The sequence below is a fragment of the Notamacropus eugenii genome, chromosome 3, assembly GCF_028372415.1.
Source record: "Notamacropus eugenii isolate mMacEug1 chromosome 3, mMacEug1.pri_v2, whole genome shotgun sequence".
Lineage (NCBI taxonomy): Eukaryota > Metazoa > Chordata > Mammalia > Diprotodontia > Macropodidae > Notamacropus > Notamacropus eugenii.
Window position 1 is genome coordinate 335,002,252 of NC_092874.1, and position 24,314 is coordinate 335,026,565.

Below are 24,314 nucleotides of genomic sequence, written 5' to 3' on the forward strand. Positions count from 1 at the left end.
AGGTGATTAATAAATGTTGATTGATTTACATCCAGGGACTCAGAAGAAGGTGCTTCCTCATTCCAATTTCCCATACCAGCTAAAGTAATAATAAAAGCAGAGATTTATACTGAGCTTTAGAGAACTTTACATACTATTGTCTATAGCACAATGTCTTGTCTAGAGAGAGCACATGATAAAATATTGTTGAAGTGAATTGGAAGGGCACCAGAGAGTATTGAAAGGAATGCTGATCTGAGTTCTAATCCCATCTCAGTCACTAGTATCTATCACCTAGCAAGCCCCTTAGCCTCTAACAAGTCTGTCTGAGCTTTCTTTATTGGTAAAACTAGGTGCCTACCTTTTAGAATTTCCTCTAGGAATTCAAATGAGATAACCGGATGCAAAGTGCTTTGCAAACCTTGCAAAATTACTTTGGCACTTAATATCCTCACTACCAGATAGGTTAAAAAAAAAGTTCTGTGGTAGTCACATTTTCCAACTAAGGCACTGAGAGAAGGTAAAGAAACTGGCTTCCTTTAAAGACCTATCAACTTTAGGATTCAAACTCTTATCTGATAGTGTTGCCCATTAACTGCATCGTCCAGGAAAACTAAAATAGGAAAGGAAATGAGCCAACCGTGAAGCAATCCTAAGGGAAAAAGATGGACACAGATTGAGGGCTACCCACTTCATGTCAAAGGACCTTTTGGCCCTAACATGCTGGGTAGATCATTGGAGGACATCCACGTGCTTTCAAGAATTGCACAAAATTAAAAAGATGAACAAGTTGCAATTTCTCCCCAAAACTTTCATCAGTTAGCTCCTTATCCTCTAGGATAAAATAAAAATTCTTCAGTCTAGCATTTAAATCCCTCCAACAGACCTTTCCCAGTCTTAGTTAACATTATTCCCCACCATAGTCTATGTTCTAGTCACAGTGGAATATTAGCGGTTCCCTAGAAGGAAGCAGACAAGGACAGTTTTTAAAATAAAGAGTAGAATTTATTATATATACTCCTAAGAAGTACAGTGAAATGAAAATTGAAATGTTATTTTCTTGGTTTTTAAATTCAGAATTCAAAACAAAAAATAAACCCGTATGGGTCCCTAAAGCTTTTAACTGTCTCCTGCCTCTGGGCAAGCTCTCATTCATCCCTGGGGATCTATTTCTTCTCATCTCTACTTTTCATGAAGGCAGGAAACAAGAGTTCATTAAGTATTTACTATGTGCCAGGCACCCAGCTAGATTCTCACAAATAGGTGCTTTTGTGATCCCCATTTTACAGCTGAGAAAACTGAGGCAGGCAGTCCCACAGGTAGTAAGTGTCCTAGACCAGATTTCCCTCCCTAGTGCTCTAACCACTGCCTACCTACCTGCAGTCCTTGAAGGTTCAGCTCCAGGTACTTCTTCCTCCATGAATGCTGGGATTCCTCCCACCAGATGTTGATTCTCTTTCCAGAAATTACCTTTTAATCTATGTACATGCTATCCATAATATCATTTATATGAATCTGTGTCCATCTCCCCACCAGCACACCAGGATGTTATCTCCTTAAGGGAAGTGCCTGTGTGTTTTGTATAGGTCCCATCACATATGTTTGTTGGGTTGAACTGAACTGAGCTGTACAATTGGAAGGGGTTGCCATATGTATCATAATTAAAGTAGGAAATAAAAGTTAGGGGCTCCTGATGGGAGCTATCTGGGGTTATCTACATTTTAGAAGAGGGCCAACCAGGAGAGAGCAAATATTTAAACTGAGGAAATAAGCCTCCAAGCATGTTAGAATTTCAGTTATCAGAAAGCAGAATGGGGGGGAAGGGAAGGAGGGAGTCAGAAATATTTTTGGAGCTGACCATTCCTCAGTACCAGCTCCCTATCCCACCCACCCACTCTCTCACACTTCATTCTGTATAAGGAAATAGTTTACTAAGGTGTCTACCAGGGGCAAGAACACAGGATTGAGAGTCAGGAATCTTTGCTCTTCCTAGTTGTGTGAGACCTTGGGCAAGTCACTGTCCTCAATGCATTTCAATACAAGCAACATTTATTAAGGCCTCTGTGTGCTGGGTGCTGGAGACACAAAGACAAATAGTCTTTAATATCTAAGAACTTCCTAGGTGTCACAGAGGGGAGATTGTTGACCTTAGGAAAACTTAGAGTCTGAATCCTGCCTTTAGGCATTTACCAGCTATGTGACCCTAAGTCACTCCCTCCTCAAACCCTTCCCCTCAAGCCTCCATTTCCCCAAGTGTAAAAGGAGGATAATTAAAGTGCCTATTACGTGGGGCTGTTGTAAGAATAAACTGAGACAACTTAAGTAAACCACTTTGCAAACTTTGAAGTCACTATATCAGTGCTAGCTATTTACATTCTATGGATGGGAAAGCAGGATGCAACTGATAAGTAAAAAATACCGAGTTTGGGATGGCCGGTAGGGTGGGATGTGAGGAATTAGGAGAGGCTTTTTGTAAGAGGTGGCCGGCTCCTTATCTGAGCCTGGGAGGCCCAAGAATTTTAAGAGGTGGAAGTAAGAAGAAAAAATATTCCTGGCATGGGGTGAGAAGGAAGGGTAACCTTCTTAAAGGCTTGAAAGCATTAATTCTGGAAGTTAGAAGCTATATTGATATGTTTAGTGGTAGAGAAACAAACATTCTAGCTTGACTGGAATGTAGAAGGTTCTTAAGAGGGGGAGTGCTGTGTAATCAACCTGGAAAGAAAGGTTGGGGTCAGCTTGTGAAGGACTTCAAATTCCAAATGAAGAGCTGGCTGATTTACTTGAACATCAAAAGGAAGGCTGCTTGAGCAGGGGAGTGACAGGGAGACTCGGTTTCCTTTTCTGTAAAAAAAATTGATTCAGATGAGGAGTTCTTGGGGAAGAGGGTGGGCCGGGAAACCAGACGGTGGTGCAGTGGATAGAGAGAGCACTGGACCTTGAGTCAGGAAGATCAGACTTCAAATCTAGCTTCAGATGCTTAGTAGCTGTAGAAAGCTGGGCAAGTCACTAACCTCTGTCAACCTTGGTTTTCCCATCTTTAAAATGGCAATCTCACAATCAAATGAGATATTTGTAAAGCACTTAATTAGCGCAGTGCCTGACACATAGTAGGCACTTAGTAAATGCTTGTTCCCTTCCCTGGGAATCCATAGACCCTCAAATGGTCCATGAAATTAATAGATTTCAGTGGGTCCTTGAACTGGGTAGAAATTAATTTTTATTTTCACTAACCTCTGACTGACAGCTAGCATTTCCTTCACTTACTTATAGACATTTTTAGCAAGGGACTTCACCAAGTGACATCACCCCACCCCAACAAAAAGGGTATAAGAAACCCTGGTCTAGATTATCTCTGAGGTCTAATTCCAACATTATGTGATGCTTGAGGAAAGGAATTTAGTTCCTTTACCAGCCTGAAAATGAGACCTTGGGCTGCAGAGACAGGACAATCTCAACTTGAGGTCCAGGACAGAGTAAGAGTTTTATTTCCAGCAAGACACAGTAGGAAAAGTTCTGGATTTGAGTCAGGGGACCTGGGTTCCATGTCTCTCTCATTACTATCCATATGACCCTGTGTGAGTCACACAGGTGACAGTCTGTAAAATGAAAGGGAAAGGACTAGGTGACCTCAAGTCTCTGACAACTCTAAATCTATCATCCTATTTATTCCTTTAATTCACACCATTCCAACAACTCCCCTTTAATCCAATACTGGTCTTGAAAAACCACATAGATAAGACACCCTTCTGAACATGGGGAGAACTGCCCAGAAGTCCAAGGAAGAGAAAACTTCATGTTTCTCTTGGAATCTGTTTTGCCATCTCCTGTCACCTTCTATTTAGAAAATGGGGAAGGGTCCCTTTCTGCGGACAGGCCTTGTATTATCCCAGGTTTCTCCTGTAGCAAAGTATGAAGTCTGTCTTTACCTTTCCTGGATCACTTTCTATCCCCTTAAGCACCAGGGCTCACAGGAAGCCCCTCTCCCAATCCAAACCCTCCCTCTATAAAGAATCCAGATCAACTCACAGAGGAAGAAACAACCGCAAATAGTAACTAAGAGGCAGTGTGGAATACTGGACTTGGAGACCTCCCCCTGACAGACACATGTTAGATGTATGACCCTGAGGAAGTCATTTAACTTCTCAATTCCCCCAGGTCCTTCTTTAAAACTAAATTTAAAAAAATCACTGATCTGCATTAGGGGAGGGAGTCCAGAGCATGAGTTCTGCATATCAATAAAATAACAAGTCTGGACCCCCTCAAAAAATTAACAGTATCTCATCTTTTTCATAATTACAAGGCTTCCTTCTCAATTTCTCATTTGAACTTCACAACTTTGCTGACATGGCATAAAATAACTTCATCACCACCATCATCATCACGTCCTTTTCAAGGAGAAGTAAACTAACAGGTAGGTAAAAGTGACTTGGCCACAGACACATGACTTTAAAGCCTCTTTAAAGACCCCAAATCCTGTGTTCTTTTTACCTCACCTAAAACAGAAGCAGTCTTGAGCTAAAGGTAGAGATTTCTAATGGTGAAATATCCAGCATCAGCAAAAGAAAAAAGATTCTGGGAGAATGGGGGAAAGCCATCTCAAAACCTCTGAAGTCACGAGGTATAATATGGGCTTCAAACAAAAAGTTTTACTTGGATTTTCCAGATGGGGGAGGCACCACACCCCTAGCCCTCTCAATGTGAAAGGGATAACTGTAATTTTTCTTCCAGTAATGTTATTGTTTTAAAGGATTATCTGCTGGGGTTTTTTCCCCAAAAAACAATGCAGTTTTATAGTGGCACCATAACCTAAGAACTGTGAAGCTGACTTTTCCTGCCCCGATTCCTTGCTTTTTGTTTTGGTTTTTCTAATTTTCATTTTCTCTGCTTGAAAGTTCACTTCTTTTTCCTGAATAGTTTCAATCTGGTATTTGATTCATTCAAAGTATTGCTAGTACTGAATACCATGTTTCTAAAATATTCCTTTTCTTACAAAATCTTCCTTTCCAATGCCTCCTCTGTGCTCCTCACAAACTAAGAAATCTAACAGTTTTGGGATGTCACAAAGCGTTTCCTAAGGGTTTCAAGTTCATCATACTGAATATCACTTATGCATCACTCAAGATCAGGAAAAACTTAAGCCTTCTACTGATTTGGTTTCTTAACATGGCAATATGGCTCTCATCTTGTTTATATGAGTTTTTAATTCGGTTCAACACACAATTATCAAGTTAGGCACTTAAATGGCATAGTAATTCCAGCTACCTAGAGATACAAAGAAAAAAATGAAACAGTCCAGCCTAAAGGCACCTACATTATAGCCTATAAGTAAGTAAATATATAAACAAAGTTATACAAAGTAATTTCAAGAGGCTGAGACAACAGATAGAATCAATCAAGGTAGGGTTCCTGTAGGAAGCCATATCTGAGTCGGGTTTTGATGGATGCTGGCAGGAAAGGAGGGAAGATATTCCATACATGGGGGACCAGCTGCAAAAAGGCATGGGTTTGACTTTTCTAATTCTAAAATGTTTGATGTCTTTCCAAGTCTTACTTCCATAAGACTGTTAAATTTCAGGCCTAGAAGGAAATCTTAAGAGGTTACAGAGGGACTTGGAAAGTTCTCTTTGGCTTGGCTGAATTCACCTTGTCCCTAAGGTCCTTAATCTTGACAAGTGACATCTTCTACCCACCCCCACTTCCCACCTCACTTTTTTGAGTCTTGGGCTTTTTTAATGGCAGAAACCATTTCCTCTTTTTCTAGAAGGTGCCTTTCCCCCCTCCCTTATTAAAACAAAAGCTTTAAAAATATCCCTCCAAAAGTAAAACTCCACGTTTTCATTGGACAAACACCGCCTTCTTCCCTCCTGTAAGACAATGAGAAAGGTCTCAAGATACCATACAGTCCAGGTGGCAGAATCTGCATCCTTTAAGTAAGTCTCCAGGCCTCAGTGCTGACATCTCTCAAAAGGGCACAGTCATCTCTCGCCTGCTTTCTGTGCAGGGTGGTGGTGACTATCCAATAAAATGAGAAGGAGCAGAGCCCTACTCCAACCCCCAACATCATGATGCTCACCCAAATGTTAAAGGATTAACACTTACGTGGCCCTTTATAGTTATGAAAGATGTCAAATACATTTTCTCTTTGTAACTTCACAATGATATGTGGGAGATAGGTAGTTAAGTATTACAGTCGCCTAGGCAACTGAGTAAAGAGACTTCAGCTCAAGCCTAAGGGTTTTCTGCCCCTATAACCACATAGATGGTAGACGCAAAAATGCCTGGAAAAGAACAAGGTGTGATAGAAATGTGAGAAAATCATTCAAGTCATAGCTTATATTACTGTGCCACTGACTGTTCACAACAGCCTTCTGAGTTCAGCACAGTAGATTTTCCAATATTGTTATTCCCATTTTGCAGTTGAGGAAACTGAGGTTCAGAGAAGTTAATTCACTAACCCAAAGTCACACAACTAATGAGCAGCAGCATTTGAACCCAAGTCATCAACTCCAATCTGTTCCCTGGCCCAGCAAGGATAATCTCAACATATCCAACCTTCTTCCAAATCTGATTTACATATATCTCCTACCCCAAAGAGAACTAACCTTTTGAATAGTGGGAGTGAGAATGGAAGCAGGGAGAATATGTTGACTGCCTCAATATTTACTTATAGTTATGTATTACCTCTGGATTTTGAGGCATAGGAATTGTTATTGTACATCTGACAACATTCCATCTATCTGCCCTTCTGTCAACAAAGCCCTATAACATTATCCAAGGAGTCAGAGCTGGGCTTCCAGGTGTTATTTCCTTCAATCCAATTCACAAGCAAGTCAAGACGTCAACCTTCCTGCTTAGATGTTTTTATTACACTATACAGACAATGTGAGGTGAGGCGGGTCATTAAGGGTCTATGGAATAGATCTATTATTGTGGTCATTACTTATGGACATTTCATTCTTCACTTGTTAGTCATTTTGAATCATTCTTCCAGGAAAGAGGATATGTTTACATTGATCCATCTACACTCTCTCACCCATTGTGATCAACAGCGTCTATGACATACTCACTGGAGTAGAGGAACATAGAATATATTGGGACTCGGGGAGTTTGAACCCAGGGCCTCAGCCTCAGCATCAAACTGCCCATGGGCATTCACTCATCTCATTCCCAATGTGGCTCTCAATCTTGTTTATAGATTACTCATTCATCATGGAAACTCTGATCATGTTGGTACAGTGGAGTTTCCATGTTGGCAAAATGGAGCATGCTTAGTTGGCTACACACAACAAAATTATAGACAGGTCATTTTATAGACAGGATACCATTTTGGTGGTATGGTTACGTTGCCAGCACTGGAACTCACTCCTTACCGCTTGTGAGTTGCCAAGAGTCAACCTTCAGGGAGAGCTCCTCCATGATGATACTCAATAGTCCCCATATACCACGATGGCCCAAGGAAAGGAATCAAAACTTTGGCGTGCTAAGCCATGGTACCAAATATTCTTCCAGCTAGGGGTGAAGAGTGGCACAGTGATTCTGTCATTTACCATCCTTGTACCCTTGTACAAGTCATTGAACCTCTTTGAATCTCAGTTTCCCTATCTGTAAAATGAGACCTCTAAGATCTTTTTAACATAATGGAAATGAAACATTACCATCGTGGAAATCCAGAGCCTTGGTTTCTAAGTCTAGTTCAACCACTACATGACCTCTCTGCTCTGAGCCTCATTTTCCTTCTGTATAGAATAAAGAGGACTGATCTCTAAGTTCTCCTGTAGCTAAATGGCACCATGGATAGAGTGAAAGGCCTGGAGTCAGGGAGATCTGGGTTCATAATCCAGCCTCAGACACATGCTGGGTAAGTCACTTAACCTCTGCCTCCCTCAGTTCCCCCAACTATAAAAGGAGGCTCTAAAAGCACCTACTTCCCAGGATTGTTGGAAGGATCAAATGAGATATTTTAAAGAATTTAACACAGTGCCTGGCAAAAAAGTAGGCACTTCCGAAATGCCTGTTCCCTTCCTCTTACAATTCACAGATCCTATGATTCTAAGCTCACAGACTTGGACAACCAATAAGCTTCCATTACCTAACAAAGTTATGCCTTATCCTTAAAAAATGAATCCCCTTTCTTCTTCTGCCATCATTGAATGGTCATTAGCCTTCCTTTTTTGCGACCCAGTCAGCTGGACAGTCTGAGGCTTTCTGTCCCTTCTGGCTAGGTCCTACTGGCAGACCTGGTCCCTGAATTCTGGCAAACATGCTGCCGTCTGCCTGCAGCAGTGCAAAGGGGCTCAAACGTACGGTCATTCCCCTTTCTTTAAGAGAGACAGACAAATATGTCACTGACTGGCGGGGAGGAAATTGTTATCTCTTCGTTATCCATCTCTGGGGGAAAGCCAAGCTAGCTGTCCCACAGGTGACTCAGTGAAAAGAATCCAGGGGAAGCAGGGAGGTGACAGACATTTTCAGATGGGGTCAATGTGCTTGACTATAATCACTCATTATTATGGAGGTTTTTATTGGGTCATGGAATATTAATTAGGAAATGATAGTGATGTTAAAAAAAAAAAGATTAGCAGCAAATTAAAAAAAAAACAAACCAGGTATAGATTCAAGTCCCAGTTTTAACCCTTCCTAGAGTGACTGTGACTAAGTCTCTTAATCTCTCCGAGCCTGTGTCTGCACTTGTAAAATGGAGATCATTCAGGGTTGTTGTGAAGGAAAAATAATTGTTAAAGCATTTTCTAAAAGTGAGTTATTACTGTACCTTAAGCCACCTACCCCTATTCCTGCGTAGGAGGTCCCAGAATTGCAAGACAGAAATGTTCTCTGAAGACCCCACCCTGTGAAGAGAAACCTTTAACCTGACCATTACTACCACAGGCCTGACATCCTCAGCTTTGCTGGTGGTTTTCACTTTTCCCTGCCCTCTTTATCTGACCTTCTACATGGTCTCTTTTCCTTCTATCAGCTGTAGTTTATGAGCCAGTGTGGCACAGCTTACAGGCACCCAGAACCAGTGGCCAAAATGCCAACCACAGATCCAGCAGACCACATCCTGGCTTTTTAAATGACTTGCTGTGTAATTCTGGGCAAAATATTTTTTCTTTCTGGGCCTTAGCATTGTCTATAAAATGAAAGGATTGGATAACATAGTTCTCTGAAGTCCCGCCTCTTTCTGGGTCATTTTATAGTTCTAAGTTTGTGCTAAGAAGTAGCTTTCTCCAGAGCGGGATGCCTACATTGGATCTGATTTACTTCCTTGTGTCTTTCTGCTAGCATTACTCCAACCTCCTTCTTCCCTCTGACTTACAACTCTGCCGTGTCTGGCAGAGCTATCCTCCCATATGAGCTAAGCTATTTCAGGGGCAAGGATTACTATGTGGGTAGGAAGAAAAGACAGGAAAAGGGAACGGAAGACTCCAGCTAAAATGGCTATAAGAAAACTGCCAAAGCAACTCCTCTGAGGAACACCTCCTAGCAAGGAAGAAGAAGGCCATGTGAAAAAACAAAGAAAAACAGATTTGAGCCCCCCCCCCCAAAAAAAACCAAACCAAACTCCTATAGAACAGCTCAGGGAGCTAGGAGCTAAAGCAAGGGCCAGTCTAGGGGCTAAGGCCTCTCACTAGGTGAGAGCATGGAAACCAGGCCAACGCCAGCATAGCAAGGAGACTGGAGATAGAACAGCCAGAAGGTGGCCACATCCAGGCTTGTAACTCTAGGCACAAGGAAACAAACAGAACTCAGCATACCTGGAGGCCTGTAGATCCCCTGACAGTCCAGTCTGAAACCAGTATGGTTCAAAGTCACACCAGGACCAAAAATTTTATATCCATAAATATCCCATCTTCTACAAGGTTTTCCTGATTCCCCTTAATTCTAGTGCCTTCCATCTGTTATTTTCCACTTACATTATCTGTAACTTTACCCCAATTAGACGGTGAGCTTCTCGAGTGGATGCATTTTTGCCTTTCTTTGTATGCCCCAACTACAGTGCGCAGCTTACAGTAGGTGCTTGATAAATTTTTAATGACTGAATAAAATAAGTCCAGAAAGACCATTGTTGGGAGAAGCACCAGAACACAGAAGCTGCAAAATTGAGTATAATTCTATATGGGAAAAGATACGAATTTTCAGTAGAAAACACATTCCTGATGTGTTTAAGGTTAAGAGCTGGGTGGAATCTTTGAATTAAACACGGGAGACATGGGAATCTAGAAAAGTAACTATTGAGTGATATGAGGGGAACCAATGATAAGAGATTACATCCTCAGAGGGGAAAGAGACCACTGTCCCTCCATAATTCCACTGTTTTCAAGAATCAAAGAGATAGCAAAGAAAGACCTGGTTAGGGCCCTGATGGAGTTGAGTGCTGTTTGTTTGATTTAAGAGTAAAGAAAAAGAAGGAAAAAGGAATATGCTAGGGAAGAAATGATGAAAAAAAAGGAATTTGCTATTTCTCCTAACTGAGGCATGTCAGAAGACTATATAGGCATCAATGCAGGGTTCATTTTCATGAACATCCCTCTTATCTGAATCAGGAGAAGGAAGAGTGAACACACGCCTACATATAAAGGCAAAACATACTCCAATTATAGAGAATGAATTATAAAAGGGAAATTTAAAAAGAAAGGAAAGACCCAGAAAACTGAGGTCTGAACCTCAGACCTCAATCTAAGGAAGGGCAAAGGACTAAGATAAAAACCACTTTAATGACAGATACCTAACACTGGCAAAGGGAGAAAAAAATGATAATAAACTATACTGGGAAGATAACACCTAATAATCATAATTATGAATGGGGATGGAATGAACTCATCCATAAAACAAAGAAGAGTGGCAAAATGGAGCAGAAAACAGAATCCAAAACAGTATTTTGTTCATAACAAACAAATTTGAAACATAAAGATGCACATAGAGTTAATATAATAGAACTATTATGCCACTCCCCTAAAAAAAACCCAGTGGTAATCATGATCTTATACAAGGCAACAATAAAAATAGACATGATTAAAAGAGATTGGGAGGGAAGCTACATAAAATACTTAAAGACACCTTGGATAATGAAATAATATCAATACTAAGTACACTCTAAGAGACATGTAAATGTAAGTACGTTATGTGTGTGTGTATAAAATGGCATAACATCTAAATACATAAAGGAAAATCTAGCTGAGCTACAGAAAGGGACAGCAAAATAATTAATAATAATGATAATTTGGGGGACATTAATGTACTCCTTTCAGACTTAGAGAGTTCTAACAAAAGTTTTATATGTATGTGTATTACATATGTATATGAACAGAATTTTAGAAAAGTTAGATGATAGATTTCTAATAATGACTGAAGAATCATAAAAAACACACATATTTCTCAAGTTCAAATGTTTTCACAAAGATGCCGATGTCATAGGGCATTAAAAAATCATTAACAAATGCAGAACAAAGGTATTGAACACACCCTTTACTGACTACGTTAACAATTATAATTAATTGAAGGATTTAGACTTAGAAAACAATATAATCCTAAAGAATATATGAATTAATGAATCACTGAAACAAGAGATCCAGGAAAATGATTTGACAATATATCAAAAAAATTTTTGTACTGAACTAAAATAGGGCCTAAGGGAAATTTTATGTCTCTGTACACATGCATCAACAAAAGAGAGAAGTGAAGAATCAGTGAATTAAGGATGCAATTTTTAAAAAATCATTTTTAAAGTAATTTTTAAAATCATAAATAAATTCAAAAATAGAAATAAAGCAGATCAATAAAACTAAAAACAAAAGAACCAGTGAATAAAAGTAGATTTTTTTTTAGATAAAAAGGACTATAACAAAAAAACTAATATTTTAAAATAGGTGAATACTTATAAAAATATAAAACAATAGAATAAAAAATTCAATAGACTGGAATAAAATCAATCAGATCAACAGAATAAAAAATAGAGAATTTAAAAAATATTTTAAAAATATAGAAATTAAATTTAAAATCTCAGGGAACAAAAAACTGAATTCCCAAAGGAAAACATCTCTAAGCTCAGATAAATTTATTAGTGAATTCTATGAAACAGTTAAAGAACAATTAGCTAAAATTTATATAAAATATCCAACACAAATTGTTGGAAAAAAATGAGGAAAGATCACATCCTACCAAATTTTTTTAAATGAAACAAATATGATCTTGAAATCAGAAATGGGAGAAATAAAACAGAGGAAGAAAACTACAACTTGAATCTCTAATGAAAAAATATTTAATAAAACATTAGGAAAGAGGCTACAAAAATAGTCAAAAGGGGGAACCTGTTCATTATTATAAAAAATGAAATAAACAATTTTGATTACATAAACTTGAAAGGCTTTTGTTTAAGTAAAAATAAATGCAGTTAGAATCAAAAGGGAAACAATTTGGAAATCACGTCCATGGAAAATCTCTCCAGTAAGAGTCTAGTATCCAAGATACTAGTTAGGGAGCAAAGGGGGAAAGAAAAACAGAAGGAGGAGATAAAAACTGAAAAATAAAGGAAATTTCATCTCACAGGGACCAAAACTTGGGCTTTGTTATTCTGTCTGTGATCCCTCCTCCATTGGGTTCCAGATCCCACAGGCCTTAAGAATCCACCTTCTCTCCACCTTGGAATTGTTCAGTCATTTTAGCCCCATTTGGAATTTTCTTGGCAAAGACACTGGAGTGGTTTTCCTTTTCCTTTTCTAGATCATTTTATAGATGAGGAAAGTGAAGTAAACTGGGTTAAGTGATTTGCCCAAGATCCTAGTAAGGTCAAATTTGAACTCAGGTCTTCCTAACTCCAGACCTAGCACTATCTGATGCACCACCTACTTGCCCCTGTCTTGAAATTATTTTGTCCTATTTTTTAAATTTATGTATATAGAAGAAGAAACATGTCATAATACATGGAGAATAGACCTTCAATCAGGGAAGAACTTTGTTCAGATTCTTAGCTTTGATAAGCACTGGCTATGTGACCTTGGACAAGTCACTTAACCTCTATGACTAAATTGCAAAGAAATATGCTGACATGCATTGGTAGAGGGATTTTCCTCACCTGAGAATTCCCTAGATTAGTGGAATGAGAGATCCAGTTCCTATCCCTACTTGTATCCACGCTATATTCTCCAGGTAAAATGTAAGTTTTTTTTTCAGGACAGGAACTGTTTTTGTTCTGCTAGACCTGATATTCCCCAACACTTAGCACTCTACCTTATGCATAGCAGGTGCTTAAATTTGTGGAACTGTATTGAAATTCAGCTCTTGTCAGTCATCACACAGGCCTATGAGTTGGAATCCACCATCTGCCTAAAGAAGAGGATGGTGATTGTGGTCATTTTCCTCTCCTGTCACCTTCTCAGTCTTCCTCCCCTATGTTGTTATATTAAGTTTGTTCAGTTGTTTTCAGTCACGTCTGACTCTTTGTGACCCCATTTTGGGGTTTTCTAGGCAAAGTTAGTAGAATGGTTTGCCATTTTCTTCTCCATCTCATTTTACAGATGAGAAAACTGAGGAAAACTGGTTAAAGTGACTTACCCAGGGTCATCCAGCTAGTAAGTGTCTGAGGCTACATTTGAACTCAGGAAGACTCATCTTCCTGAATCCAGGTTTAGCCCTCTATCCATTGTGCCACCCAGCTGCCCCTGGTTATAGAAAATACTAAAACAAAAAAGGTCCAGCTGTTATGTCAAAAGATGTAGTCCTGATCCACTTCAAAAGTCTCCAATTTAACTAGCACTTATTAAGCACCTACTGCATATTAGGGACCTATTCTAACCTCTAAGGACACAAAGACAAAAAAAAAAATAAGTTCCCTTAAGGAACTTACATTTTACTGGACACAGGCAATGAAAAGTTAAACTTTAATACAAAGCAACAACCCACCAGGGAGTATCAGGAAGAGTTCCCTTATTAAAGCATTGCTTCTGGGGTTCGTGGGTCCAAGGCTATATATAATCTGTTTTCCTCCTCAATCAATCCCAAAGCTTGGGGAAGGAAGGGGAAGGGGAGAATTAATTGGAGATTGTCTGCTTTGAGTTCTATTTCCACATCTCAGGGATGGGTTTTCCTTTAGTCATCTACACTTTGTCACCCATATAAACATAACCTACATTTGCTGGTGCTGGGTTTTTTCAAGTTTTATGGATGCTTTTTGTTTTTCCATCACAGATTTTCTCCACCCCAGCCTGAACTCTCCCTTGCAACAGAGAAAAACAATGACATGAAAACATCAAGTACAGAGACCATGACTAAGAATATAGAATACTCAGTAGTCTCTATTTCTTTGCCAAGAGGAAAGAAGTATGCTTCCTTATCTAATCTCTGAAAGCTCCATTGCTTTTTCCATTAACTAGATTTCAACCTCAACTTTCACGTACGTTGGGTAGCCAATGATCTCTTGGGTCTGCTCATTTCATTCTGCATCAGTTCTCATAAATCTTCCCACATTTCTCTGATTTGCTCAGTTTCTTCTGACATTTCCACGTCTATGGGTACTCACTTTGTTTCCAGTTCTTTGTTATCAGAGACTGTGGTTGTGGATATCTGGGTATATGCTAGACCTTTATTTGTGTCTTTGACTTCCTAGCGGTATATGCTCAAGAATACAAACAGTTTAATTACTTTTCTTGGGAAATTCCATACTGAAATCCGTAATGACTGAATCACTTCACAGCTCCAACAGTGCATCAGTGCACTAATTTTTTATGGTCCTTCCAATATTGACTTTTCCCATATTTTATCTCTATCAACTTGTATTGAGTTAGACAAGGCTTCAGACTTGTTTAAATTCATTTTTATCTTACTATTTAGTAACTGAGAACATGTTTTCATAGGGTCATTTATAGTTTGCAAATCTTTTGAAAACTGTTCATATCCTTTGATTAGTTTTCTATCGGAGAATGACTTTCTTGGTATATCAATTCCCTGCATATGCTGGACAGCAGACTTTCATTAGTGATATTTTATGCAAGTATTTTCTCTACTCTACTGGGTATTTTTGTTATGTCTTCATTGGTTTTACTCATACAAAAGTATGAAGCCAATAACCATACGGAGCCAAAATTTTATCTTCTATGATTATGATTCATACCTTTTAAGATCTCATCTATCCTTTGTCAGGTAAAAGATTATTGTCAGATCTTCTCATCACCATATCACAGTTGTGAAAGATACCTAATTTTGTTCTCATTAATTTTTTTTTATAGCTTCACCTTTTATATTCAGGCTGCACATCCATTTTGAGTATTGTGGTATATGGTGTAAGATAATGGTCTGACTCTAACTTCTGATAAACTGCTTTCCATTTTGCCCCCATGGCAGTTCTTGTTAAAAAGGAAGTTTATAGTTTTGGATTTATGGAACATTAGATTACCATTTTCAACTGATTCTTTTCGTTGCTTCACTGATTTGTTCCACTGATCTACTTTTGGGTTTAGCACCAAGTAATCTAAGCTAATTTTATTATTTTTATTTTTAGTTCCAAATTCTCTCCCTCTCACCTATTGGGAAGGTAAGAAATAAAATACCCAGTATACATATGAATTCATGCAAAACACATTTCCACATTAGCTATGTTGAAAAAAAAAAAAGGAATCAAAATAAAGTGAAAAAAATGCTTTGACATGCATTCAGAGTTCACCAGTTCTCCCTCTGGAGGTGGATAGCCTTTTTTTTTTTTACAAGAGTCCTTTGGAGCTGTCATAGCACCAAAATATTTTAGTGACTAGTTTGTGGCACATGGCCTGCTTTTATAAGGCAGATGGCTCAGGCTCTGGCCAGCCAGGCCAAGGACTCTGTCAGAGGCTGTAAGAGAGGGAGTCCACAGGCTTGTTTTCAGACTAAATCACAATTGAATACAGTACAATAGAACGAAATGGCAAAATAATCTCAGCCTCAGCCTGCAAGCCTGGTTTGCACAATTGTGGAGAGGATTTCCAAGTTCCTCACTGCCCTTTGATGTGGCCATGCAGTTACTTCAGGATTACAACGTGAAAGTGTCCTGCCCCTCTGTGACCCAGCTGACTTGAGAGCAAAGATAAGAGAGATCACCAGTCACCTCTGAACTCCAGAAAGAGCCAAGGGAAGACAAGGGGAGGGGCAAGAGATAACTTTCCAGACTGGTATGCCAGAGACTATATAAATAGCCTTTGACCTGGAAAAAACTCTACGTAGTCAGATGACCCTTTGGCCTGGTGAGATGGCAAGGCTTCTGAAGCATTGGCACCCATGTCATTCAGTTCTGAGGTAGGGTTCCTTTCCAAGTGCTTCTGATTCTTCCCCTCACATTGGGTCAACCTATGGGGTTGTTTGCCCACTGGGTTCCAGCCAAGTCAACAAAACAAAATCTGTCAATAGGTAACTCTTGGGCAAGAGGTTAATGCCGGACCTTCTCCCCAAATCATCACACTTACCACCCACTCAGGCATGAATGAGATAATTGTTTTTTCTTGTGGTTGTTGAGCTGTGTGTCTCAAACTCACACTGGAAATAGTTCAAGGTCACCACTGTCTCTCTCTAGCTCAAATCCTACAAGTTCTGTACCCAGGCAGGTAATAACCTTTATTTTAAAACTCCTGTTGCAATTGTCCCTTGTTTTCTGTAAACCCAGTTGAAAATCCACATATATATTTACAAGAATCTAAGTTAGGGAGTGATAATAATTTCATGGGGCAAGTAGGTGGCACAGTGGAGAGAGTGCCAGGCCTGGAATTAGGAAGATTCATCTTCCGGAGTTCAAATGCAGCCTTACACACTTGCTAGCGGGTGACCCTGGGCAAGTCACTTCACCCTATTTGCCTCAGTTGCCTTATCTGTAAAATGAACTGGAGAAGGAAAGGGAAAAGCACTCCAGTATCTCTTCCAAGAAAACCCCAAATGTGGTCATAAAGAGTTGGATATGACTGAAACTGACTGAATAGCAATAACAGTCTTATCCAATTATTCTTCTTGTCAATGAATTCATAGAATCATCGTATGTTAGATCTAGAGGGAAATTAGAGATCTTATCTACTCATCTCACTGCAAAGATGATGAAACAGACACAGAAAGGAAGAGTGACTTACTTAAGGTTATCCCTTCAAGAGATCACACAATCAATCGACAAGCATTTATGTGAGTGTAACATAAATAGGCAAAGAATACAATTTATCGTTCAGTCGTTTTCAGTTGTGTCCAACTCTTTGTGACACCATCTGGGATTTTCTTGGCAAAAATACTGGAGTGGTTTACCATTTCCTTCTCTTGCTCCTCTTACAAATGAGGAAAATGAGGCAAACGAGTTTAAGTGACTCGCCCAGGATCACACATCCAGTAAATATGTGAGACCAGATCTGAATGTAGAAGATGAGTCTTCCTGACTCCAGGCCTGGCACTCTATCCAGTGTACCACCACCCCTCCCCCAAAAATTTTTTTAAAGGAATAAAATATAAGGTGATTAAAGGAAGACAAGTCTTCCCTGAGAAGGTGGTGCTTAAGGTTTATCTTGAACAAAAAGAGGAGTCCCAACAAGTAGAGGGTGAAGAGGGAGGACATTTCAAGAACAGAGGAGGGCCAGTGAAAAGGCTCAGGAGATAGGACTGTCATGTGACTAAGAGGAAGAAGGCCAGTTTGGCAGGACCACAGAATAATGTGGAACAAGGCTGTTAAGACAAGTTGGAGCCAGGCTGTAAAGGGCTTTTAAAAGCCAAAAGGAGGAGTCCACATTATATATACCCAAGGCAACAGAAAGCCCCTGGAGTTTACTGAGTAGAGGAATGACATGGTTCAGACCTGCGCTTAAGAGAAAAAGGGAGAAACAATTTTAGTAACATTTAGCATTTATATACCACTTCAAAGTTTGCAAAATGCTTTACAAAAATGGATTTATTTAATCCACACTAGGACCTTGGGAGGAAAGTGTCATTATTATCTCTATTTTAAAGAAGGCAAGAGAGGTTAAGTGACTTGTCCAGAGTCATACAGCTAGTAAGTATCTGAAGCCAAATCTGAATTCAGGTCTTCCTGACCCCAGGCCCAGGTCCTCTGTCCAGGAAACACAATTAGGGAGTCATTTCAATAGCCCAGAAAATCAGGAGTATACTGATAAATGTTACACATGACATATTTTTTAGTTTAATCTGCATTATTAATGTTTTTTCCATCACTTTCTTCAATCAAGACACTCGTCAAAACAATCATGCCCTGATTTATAGCATTTACTTATATTTATTATTATACCATTTATATGCATATTATTTATTATACTTATTTTTTATATAACAGGAAGAATACCCTAATTTTCAATTTATTATATTTATAGAATTTACTTATTTATAGCATTCCAAAGTGTAAATGCTCACACTGAAAATGTACCAGTCAGCTCTCACCAGCCATCAGAGCTGGCTTTTGCACAGCACTGGATGGGAGCTTGAAAGAAGATACTGGCTGCATGACTATAAAGAAGTGGATCTAATCGAGCCAAGTTGTGGAAGCAGAAAAGTCAAGATGTAGCAATGGATAGGATATGTGGAGTGAATGAGATAGAGACATGGAGGATAATGCTAACCTTGTGAACCTGGGGGACTAGAAGAATGGAGGTTTTGAGGTTAGGGGTTTAGAGATGCTCAGAACCCCAAAATACCAACACCCCAGGTCCTGCCAAATGAATTCCACCCAAGCCTTCTTTCAGCCAAAATAAAACAAAGTTTTATTAAAGATCCACCATACTGGGTAGAAGAAGAGGTTTAAGAAGCCTCACCATTTGTGATGCTTGTATTGACAAACCAGCAAGACTGAATCTGAGCTAGATGGAATCTGAGTGCCTGCAGGTAGATAAGAAGGATCCTATATACTAAAAGACTGTGGGAGAGATCTAGGGGTGGCCAAACAGTCTGGGGTGAAAGGAGAAGGGGTTTAGGTAGGGTCTGGATGGAAACAAAGGAGGGCTAGGTTAGCTTAAGGATAACAAATTTGGGCATATATATTTTGAAAGGATCAAGGGTGGGAAACAGCCGGGGGCAACTGGACAAAGCTAAAATGAAAGGCTTATGGCCTCAGGGGCCAGATCAAGGAGAGTGGTACCCTTTTATAGAAAAATAGAATTTTAGGAAAATAATGAGTTCTCTTTGAACAGTCTGAATTGAACATGTCTCCATGTTATTCAAAGGGAAATGCTCCATAGGTGATGTAGGACTAGTACAGAGATTGGACATAGGGGTATGGGAATAAGGGAACCCATGGGACCTGAGGTCACCGAGAAACCTTGGTGTAGATAACCTCTAGAACTCAATACTCTTTACTTTCTTCTCCCCTTTTCACTTTTTTGTTTTCTCCTCACTTTCAAACTATCTCACCCAAGATTCCTTCAAATATCAAGTGTCTTCTGCACATTTAAGAAAGTCTGAGTTATAAAAACTCCATCTATATCTTATTTAGTGAGTGAAATAAGAGTTCGACCCCCATCACCAGTCCTTCCAGTAGCCTACTTCCATGTCACACCCAACTCTCCTCCATTTGGTTCACCCAGGGCCCTTCCTGGGAACTTGTCACTCTCTCAGGCTATCTTTCTGTTTCCCTCCTCTGAGACCTAAAGGAGTTATCCATTCTCCTGCTTTCCCTTTCTCTCCACCCACTCATACCTAAACCCCTTAGCAATCTGAAGTCATTCCCACCATGGTGAAGAAGCTCTTCCCTCCAAGGTCATTCAACATCCTCCTTATCCATAAATCCAAAGGCATTTTTCCCCCTCCTTATCCTGGACCAGAGTAGACCATTCCCTCCTTTTAAATATCCTCTCCTCCCACCTGGATTCCAGAGAAGCTGAGTTCTTCCCAAACAAACCTCCCTAACCATTCCTAGGAAACTTTTGCCAGCTCCTCCTTAAATGTTAGCAGCACTAGGCCCTCAGTCCTTCCCTCTCCAGATTCTCCCCCAGAGAATCCACTCCACAGTTTCAACTTTAAACTCTATGCAAATAAATCTCGCATCAATCAATCAAGGAAGCAATACAAATGTATTTCGAACTCCAGTTGTCACTGACCTTCCAGCACTGTTACCTGGGACCTCAGCAAACTGAACTCATCCTTCTCCTCCAGTCAGCTTTGGTCCCAATTCTGCTGATGACATCACCTTCCTGCCACCTGGAGTCATAACTTAGCAGTCATGTTGGACTCTTCTCTTTCCTTCATTCTCCCTCCCTTTTGGAGTAGCAGGAAAAGTACCATTTTTGGAGTCAAGAATCCTGGGTTCAAACCTTAGCTCTGCTAACTTACTAAATGTGTGATCTCAGGAAAGTCATGAGGCCTCTGGACCTCCATTTCCTCCTTCGTAAAATATGGGGGTTGGCCAGTTGATGGCTCAGATCCCTAAGATCAGGTGACAAGTCTGATCCATTTTGCCTTCTAGAAACTTCTCTCGCCATCTGGCTCCACCTCTCCAATATCACAGTCACCCACCGCAGGCCAAGTGGTCACCTCTTCTTACCTAGATTATTGCAACAGCCTCTCAATTACTCCTGTTTTCAGTTGATCCCCTCTCCAAACTATCACCAGTGCTATCATATTCTTAGGGCACCTAGGGGATGCAATGGATAGAGCACAGGGCTGGGAATCAGTTAGATTCATCTTCCTAAATTCAAATCCAGCCTCAGACACTAGCTGTGTGACCCTGGGCAAGTCACTCTACCTGCCTCCAGCTTCCTCATCTAACTCCCCAGGATGGTAGTGAGCATTAAATGAGCATTATTTATATCATATGCAAACATATATTATATACATTACGTTATATGCAGATGCTATTTGTAAAGTACTTAGCACAATGCTAGGCACATTAATTAATTAGTTAATGGGCACTTAATAAATGCTGATTTCCTTCCTCCTTGACCTCAATCTCCTTTGTTCAAGGTAGTCTCCATGCATGGGTGGGAGTTTTTTTCCAACCCCAAACTGTCCACTTAATTCCTCTCTTTCTTTAAAGTTCAACTCAACTCTTCATGCCCAAATGAAAGTGACACCTTGACTGTACTTTGAGGTCTAATAGTACTTCATCTACACTTTTCTTTCACCCTCATCAATCAGTCCAGCAATACACAAGATTGTATTTACCTGTTACAATGTGCCAGGCACTGTGGTTAAGTGCTTTACAAATATTATCCAGAGATACAAAGAGAAGGCAAAAACAGTCTTTGTCCTTAAGGAGGTTACATTTGAACGAGGGTAATGATACATACATAAATGTGGAAAGACATGCTACATAGAGTCCATGAGGGATTAGAGGGAACAGCTCTAGAGGCTGAGATGACATGATCTGAGCCAAGACCTAATGGAAGACAGTAATGCTAAGAACTGAAGGGGAGGAGGGAGGGCTTTCCAGGCACCGGGTGGTGGATACAGTGTCATGTGTGAGGAAGCTGGAAAATACAGTTTGTGGAGGGGAGTAATGTGAAGAATGCTGGAAAGGCAGGAAGGTACCAAATTGAAAAGACCTTTACATGACGTTTTTATTTAATCTTGGAGGTGATAAGGTGCTCTACAGGAGTACAGCAGTGACATGGTCAGACCTAGGTTTTGGGAATATCCATTTGGCAGCTATGCAGAGTATACACTGGAACAGGAAAAGTTATTTAGATTGTAAGATTGGATATTATTATTTGAATAATCAATGGGAAGCCTTTTTGTTCCACTGGGATCCATGCAATGTCAAGAAAGGTCTCTTACTTATCATCTAGGTAACCTTGGGCAAGCCACTAAACCTTTTTGCCTCAGTCTCCTCATTTGTAAAATGATGATAATAGTACCTATCTCCCTGGATTATAGTGGGGATAAAATGAGGTGATATTTGTAAACAGGTTTGCAAATCTTAAAGCCCATATAACTGCTAGCTATCCTTGCAGTTCAGGTGTGTCCTACCATTCATGATCCCATTGCTTTTCTTGGCAAAGATCCTGGAGTAGTTTGCCATTTCCTTCTCCAGCTCCACTTTACAGATTGCAGAAACTGAGGCAAATAGGGTTACCCAGCATCGCACAGCTAATAACTGTCTGAGTTCACATTTGAACTCAGGTCCTCCTGACTCCAGACCTAGCAGCTAGCTATCAATGTTCATCTAAACTTTCTGTCTCTCTCTGTCCCTTCCCTGCAGCCCCCACTCCCATCAGCAGAATGCTCTGTACACACTATTATCTAACAGTAGACCTTACATAAAAAGTTTATTGTTGAATGAATGAATCTTCTGGAAAAGAAAGCGATCTCTCACTAATATACTCTAATCTACCCCATTCCTACTTCACTAATCAGTGCCTCAATCCCTCAATTTATGAAAAATAATTCTGGCCCTGAGAAGGAAAAAGTACAGTTTTCTGTCAGGAAAGATTCTAGGGGTAAATATCCCCCCTTCAGAGCAAGATTTCTCTATAAAAGGGACTGATAGAAAGATGGATTTCCTACTGCCCACAGAAGGCGGTCTACCTTGTAAAACAAGCATTTTGATACAGAGTAAGAAAGAGCCCTGCACTTGGAGTTAGGAGAACTGAGTTTGAGAATCGCACTTGTTACACTCACTACCGTGACTCACTGGCCTCAGTTTCTCCATTAGCACAATACCTGTAGTACCAACCGACTACAGGTTGTACACACTTAAACAAGAAGGTTTAAGTAATGTGCTTTACAAAGCTTAAAAGGGCTGCATGAACGGATAATTCAAGGCCAATTCCTTCTCCCAGTCACAGGCTTATCAGAAGCTCCACGTGGATGGGTCAGAGCACCCGGGTTAGCTTTTGCTAAGAAAACCCCAGGCTAGATTCTGGGATATTTTCTGGGTGGTTTCCTAAGGGCAGAGTTGTTGGGCGCCGGAGGGCAGGGCCGTCTCCTGCTCCCTTCTCCCCCTCCTCTCCCCCCGCTTCCCCCTTCCCCCCCACCTCCCCTCCCACTGCAGGCTCCAGCAGAGCTCAGTGAACTCTGGCGGGCCGAGGGAATGACCGGGGGTAACCTCTCTGGCTGACGCTGACGTCACGAGCTCCTGGGCCCTCGGGGGGGCGGGGCTTGGGGGCCGCACCATTTGGGAGCCCCTCGCTCCTCCGCGGCCCGAAGAGGCGTGGCCGCTTCTAGGGGGAGGACCGAGTCCCCCCGGGCCGGACAGCTGCTGGGGAAGGGGTCCGCGGCGGGGAGGGGGGAGGGTCTGGGTCTCCCCGGGTGCCTCCAGACGGCGAGTCCCCAACTGTGCGCGCATCCTGGGACTCGGTGCCCGCGGACAGGCACGAACACATTCAGACACACGCCACAGCCACACGCGGAATCCCGAGCCGCAGACACGCGCGGAAGCACGCATACACACTCCCCCTCGACGCCCGGGGCCAGCCCAGCCAGGCTGAGGATCCCGGAGGGCTGCCCCGATCACCGCCCCCCCCACCCTCCCGGCCGGGCTCCCACGCGCCCCTCCCCGGGACCCACCTTCGATGTCACTGAGCAGAGCCGAGTCGATGTCGCTGGCCTCGCCCAGGGCCAGGGAGGGATCCAAGGCCGCCTCGTCGAAGGACAGGTCGTTCATGGTGGCGGCCGGAGGGAGCCCGGAGCTCCGCCGCCGCCGCGTCCCGCCCGCCGGCCCCAGACGCCTCCTCCGGGCTGGTGGCGTTCCTCTCCACGCACCGCGCCTTTGCCTGAGCCTCCCCTTAGCTCTGCTCCATGGACCGCGCGCTTTCCGGAGGACTAACCGTGCACGCCCCGAACTCTGCCCAGGCCCGCCGGCGGCTGGTGGCCTCGCCCAGTTCCTGAAACAAAGTTAGTGCCAGGGTCGCCACCCGCCCGCCCCCGGCGCCATACCCGCTAAAAGTTGGTAGCTTAACTGCCCCGTGGAGGGGGAGGGGAGGGAGAGGGCGCGGGGCGGGGCATCGGCGCCGGGTGTTTCCACCCCACCCCATCCTGCCCCCCCCCCCCCCCCCCCCCCCCCCGCCCTTCAGTTTTTGAGTGACAGCCCCATCCCGAACTCGGAGCCTCTAGGGACGCTCCGAAGCGGAGGAAGGAGCCGAGGAACGGGGCTACCTAAGGCCTGGGCAGCGCCAGTCCGCTGCTGGGGACCACGTGGAGCCGGGAGGCTGGACCTGGGGGGAGCGTGGGGTGAGGGGCTCTCTGGGCAGCGACCAGGTATAGGGCGCACCTAGCTCTGCCAAGTGCGGAGCCACTCCGCAGGGTTCGAGGCCGAAGTCTGCTGGAGGATTTGAGGGGGCCCCCGACGCGGGGGGACAGCTCGCCTGGTTGGCACCCTCCCCCTCAGGGAAGCCCTGGCGCACAGACCCCTCGGTCCCCGAATTTATGGAGATGCCAGGCTGACTGTGACCGCCCTGTATTTG

At 41.9% G+C, this 24,314-nt stretch overlaps 1 protein-coding gene across 3 annotated transcripts in view; it reads right to left on the bottom strand.

The window, feature by feature from the left end:
* Positions 1-23,841, bottom strand: part of SREBF1 (sterol regulatory element binding transcription factor 1) — a 56,837-nt gene extending 32,996 nt beyond the window's left edge. Inside the window, exon 1 of one of the 3 annotated variants that reach the window (XM_072650166.1) lies at positions 23,419-23,841. In XM_072650166.1, coding sequence (XP_072506267.1) covers positions 23,419-23,515 — 97 coding nt within the window. In that variant the 5' untranslated portion in view covers positions 23,516-23,841. Of the gene's footprint in view, positions 1-5,874; positions 7,100-23,418 lie in introns of those variants that run through there. The other 2 variants (XM_072650165.1, XM_072650167.1) reach the window with 2 other exon arrangements.
* Between the last annotated feature and the right edge of the window lie 473 nt (positions 23,842-24,314).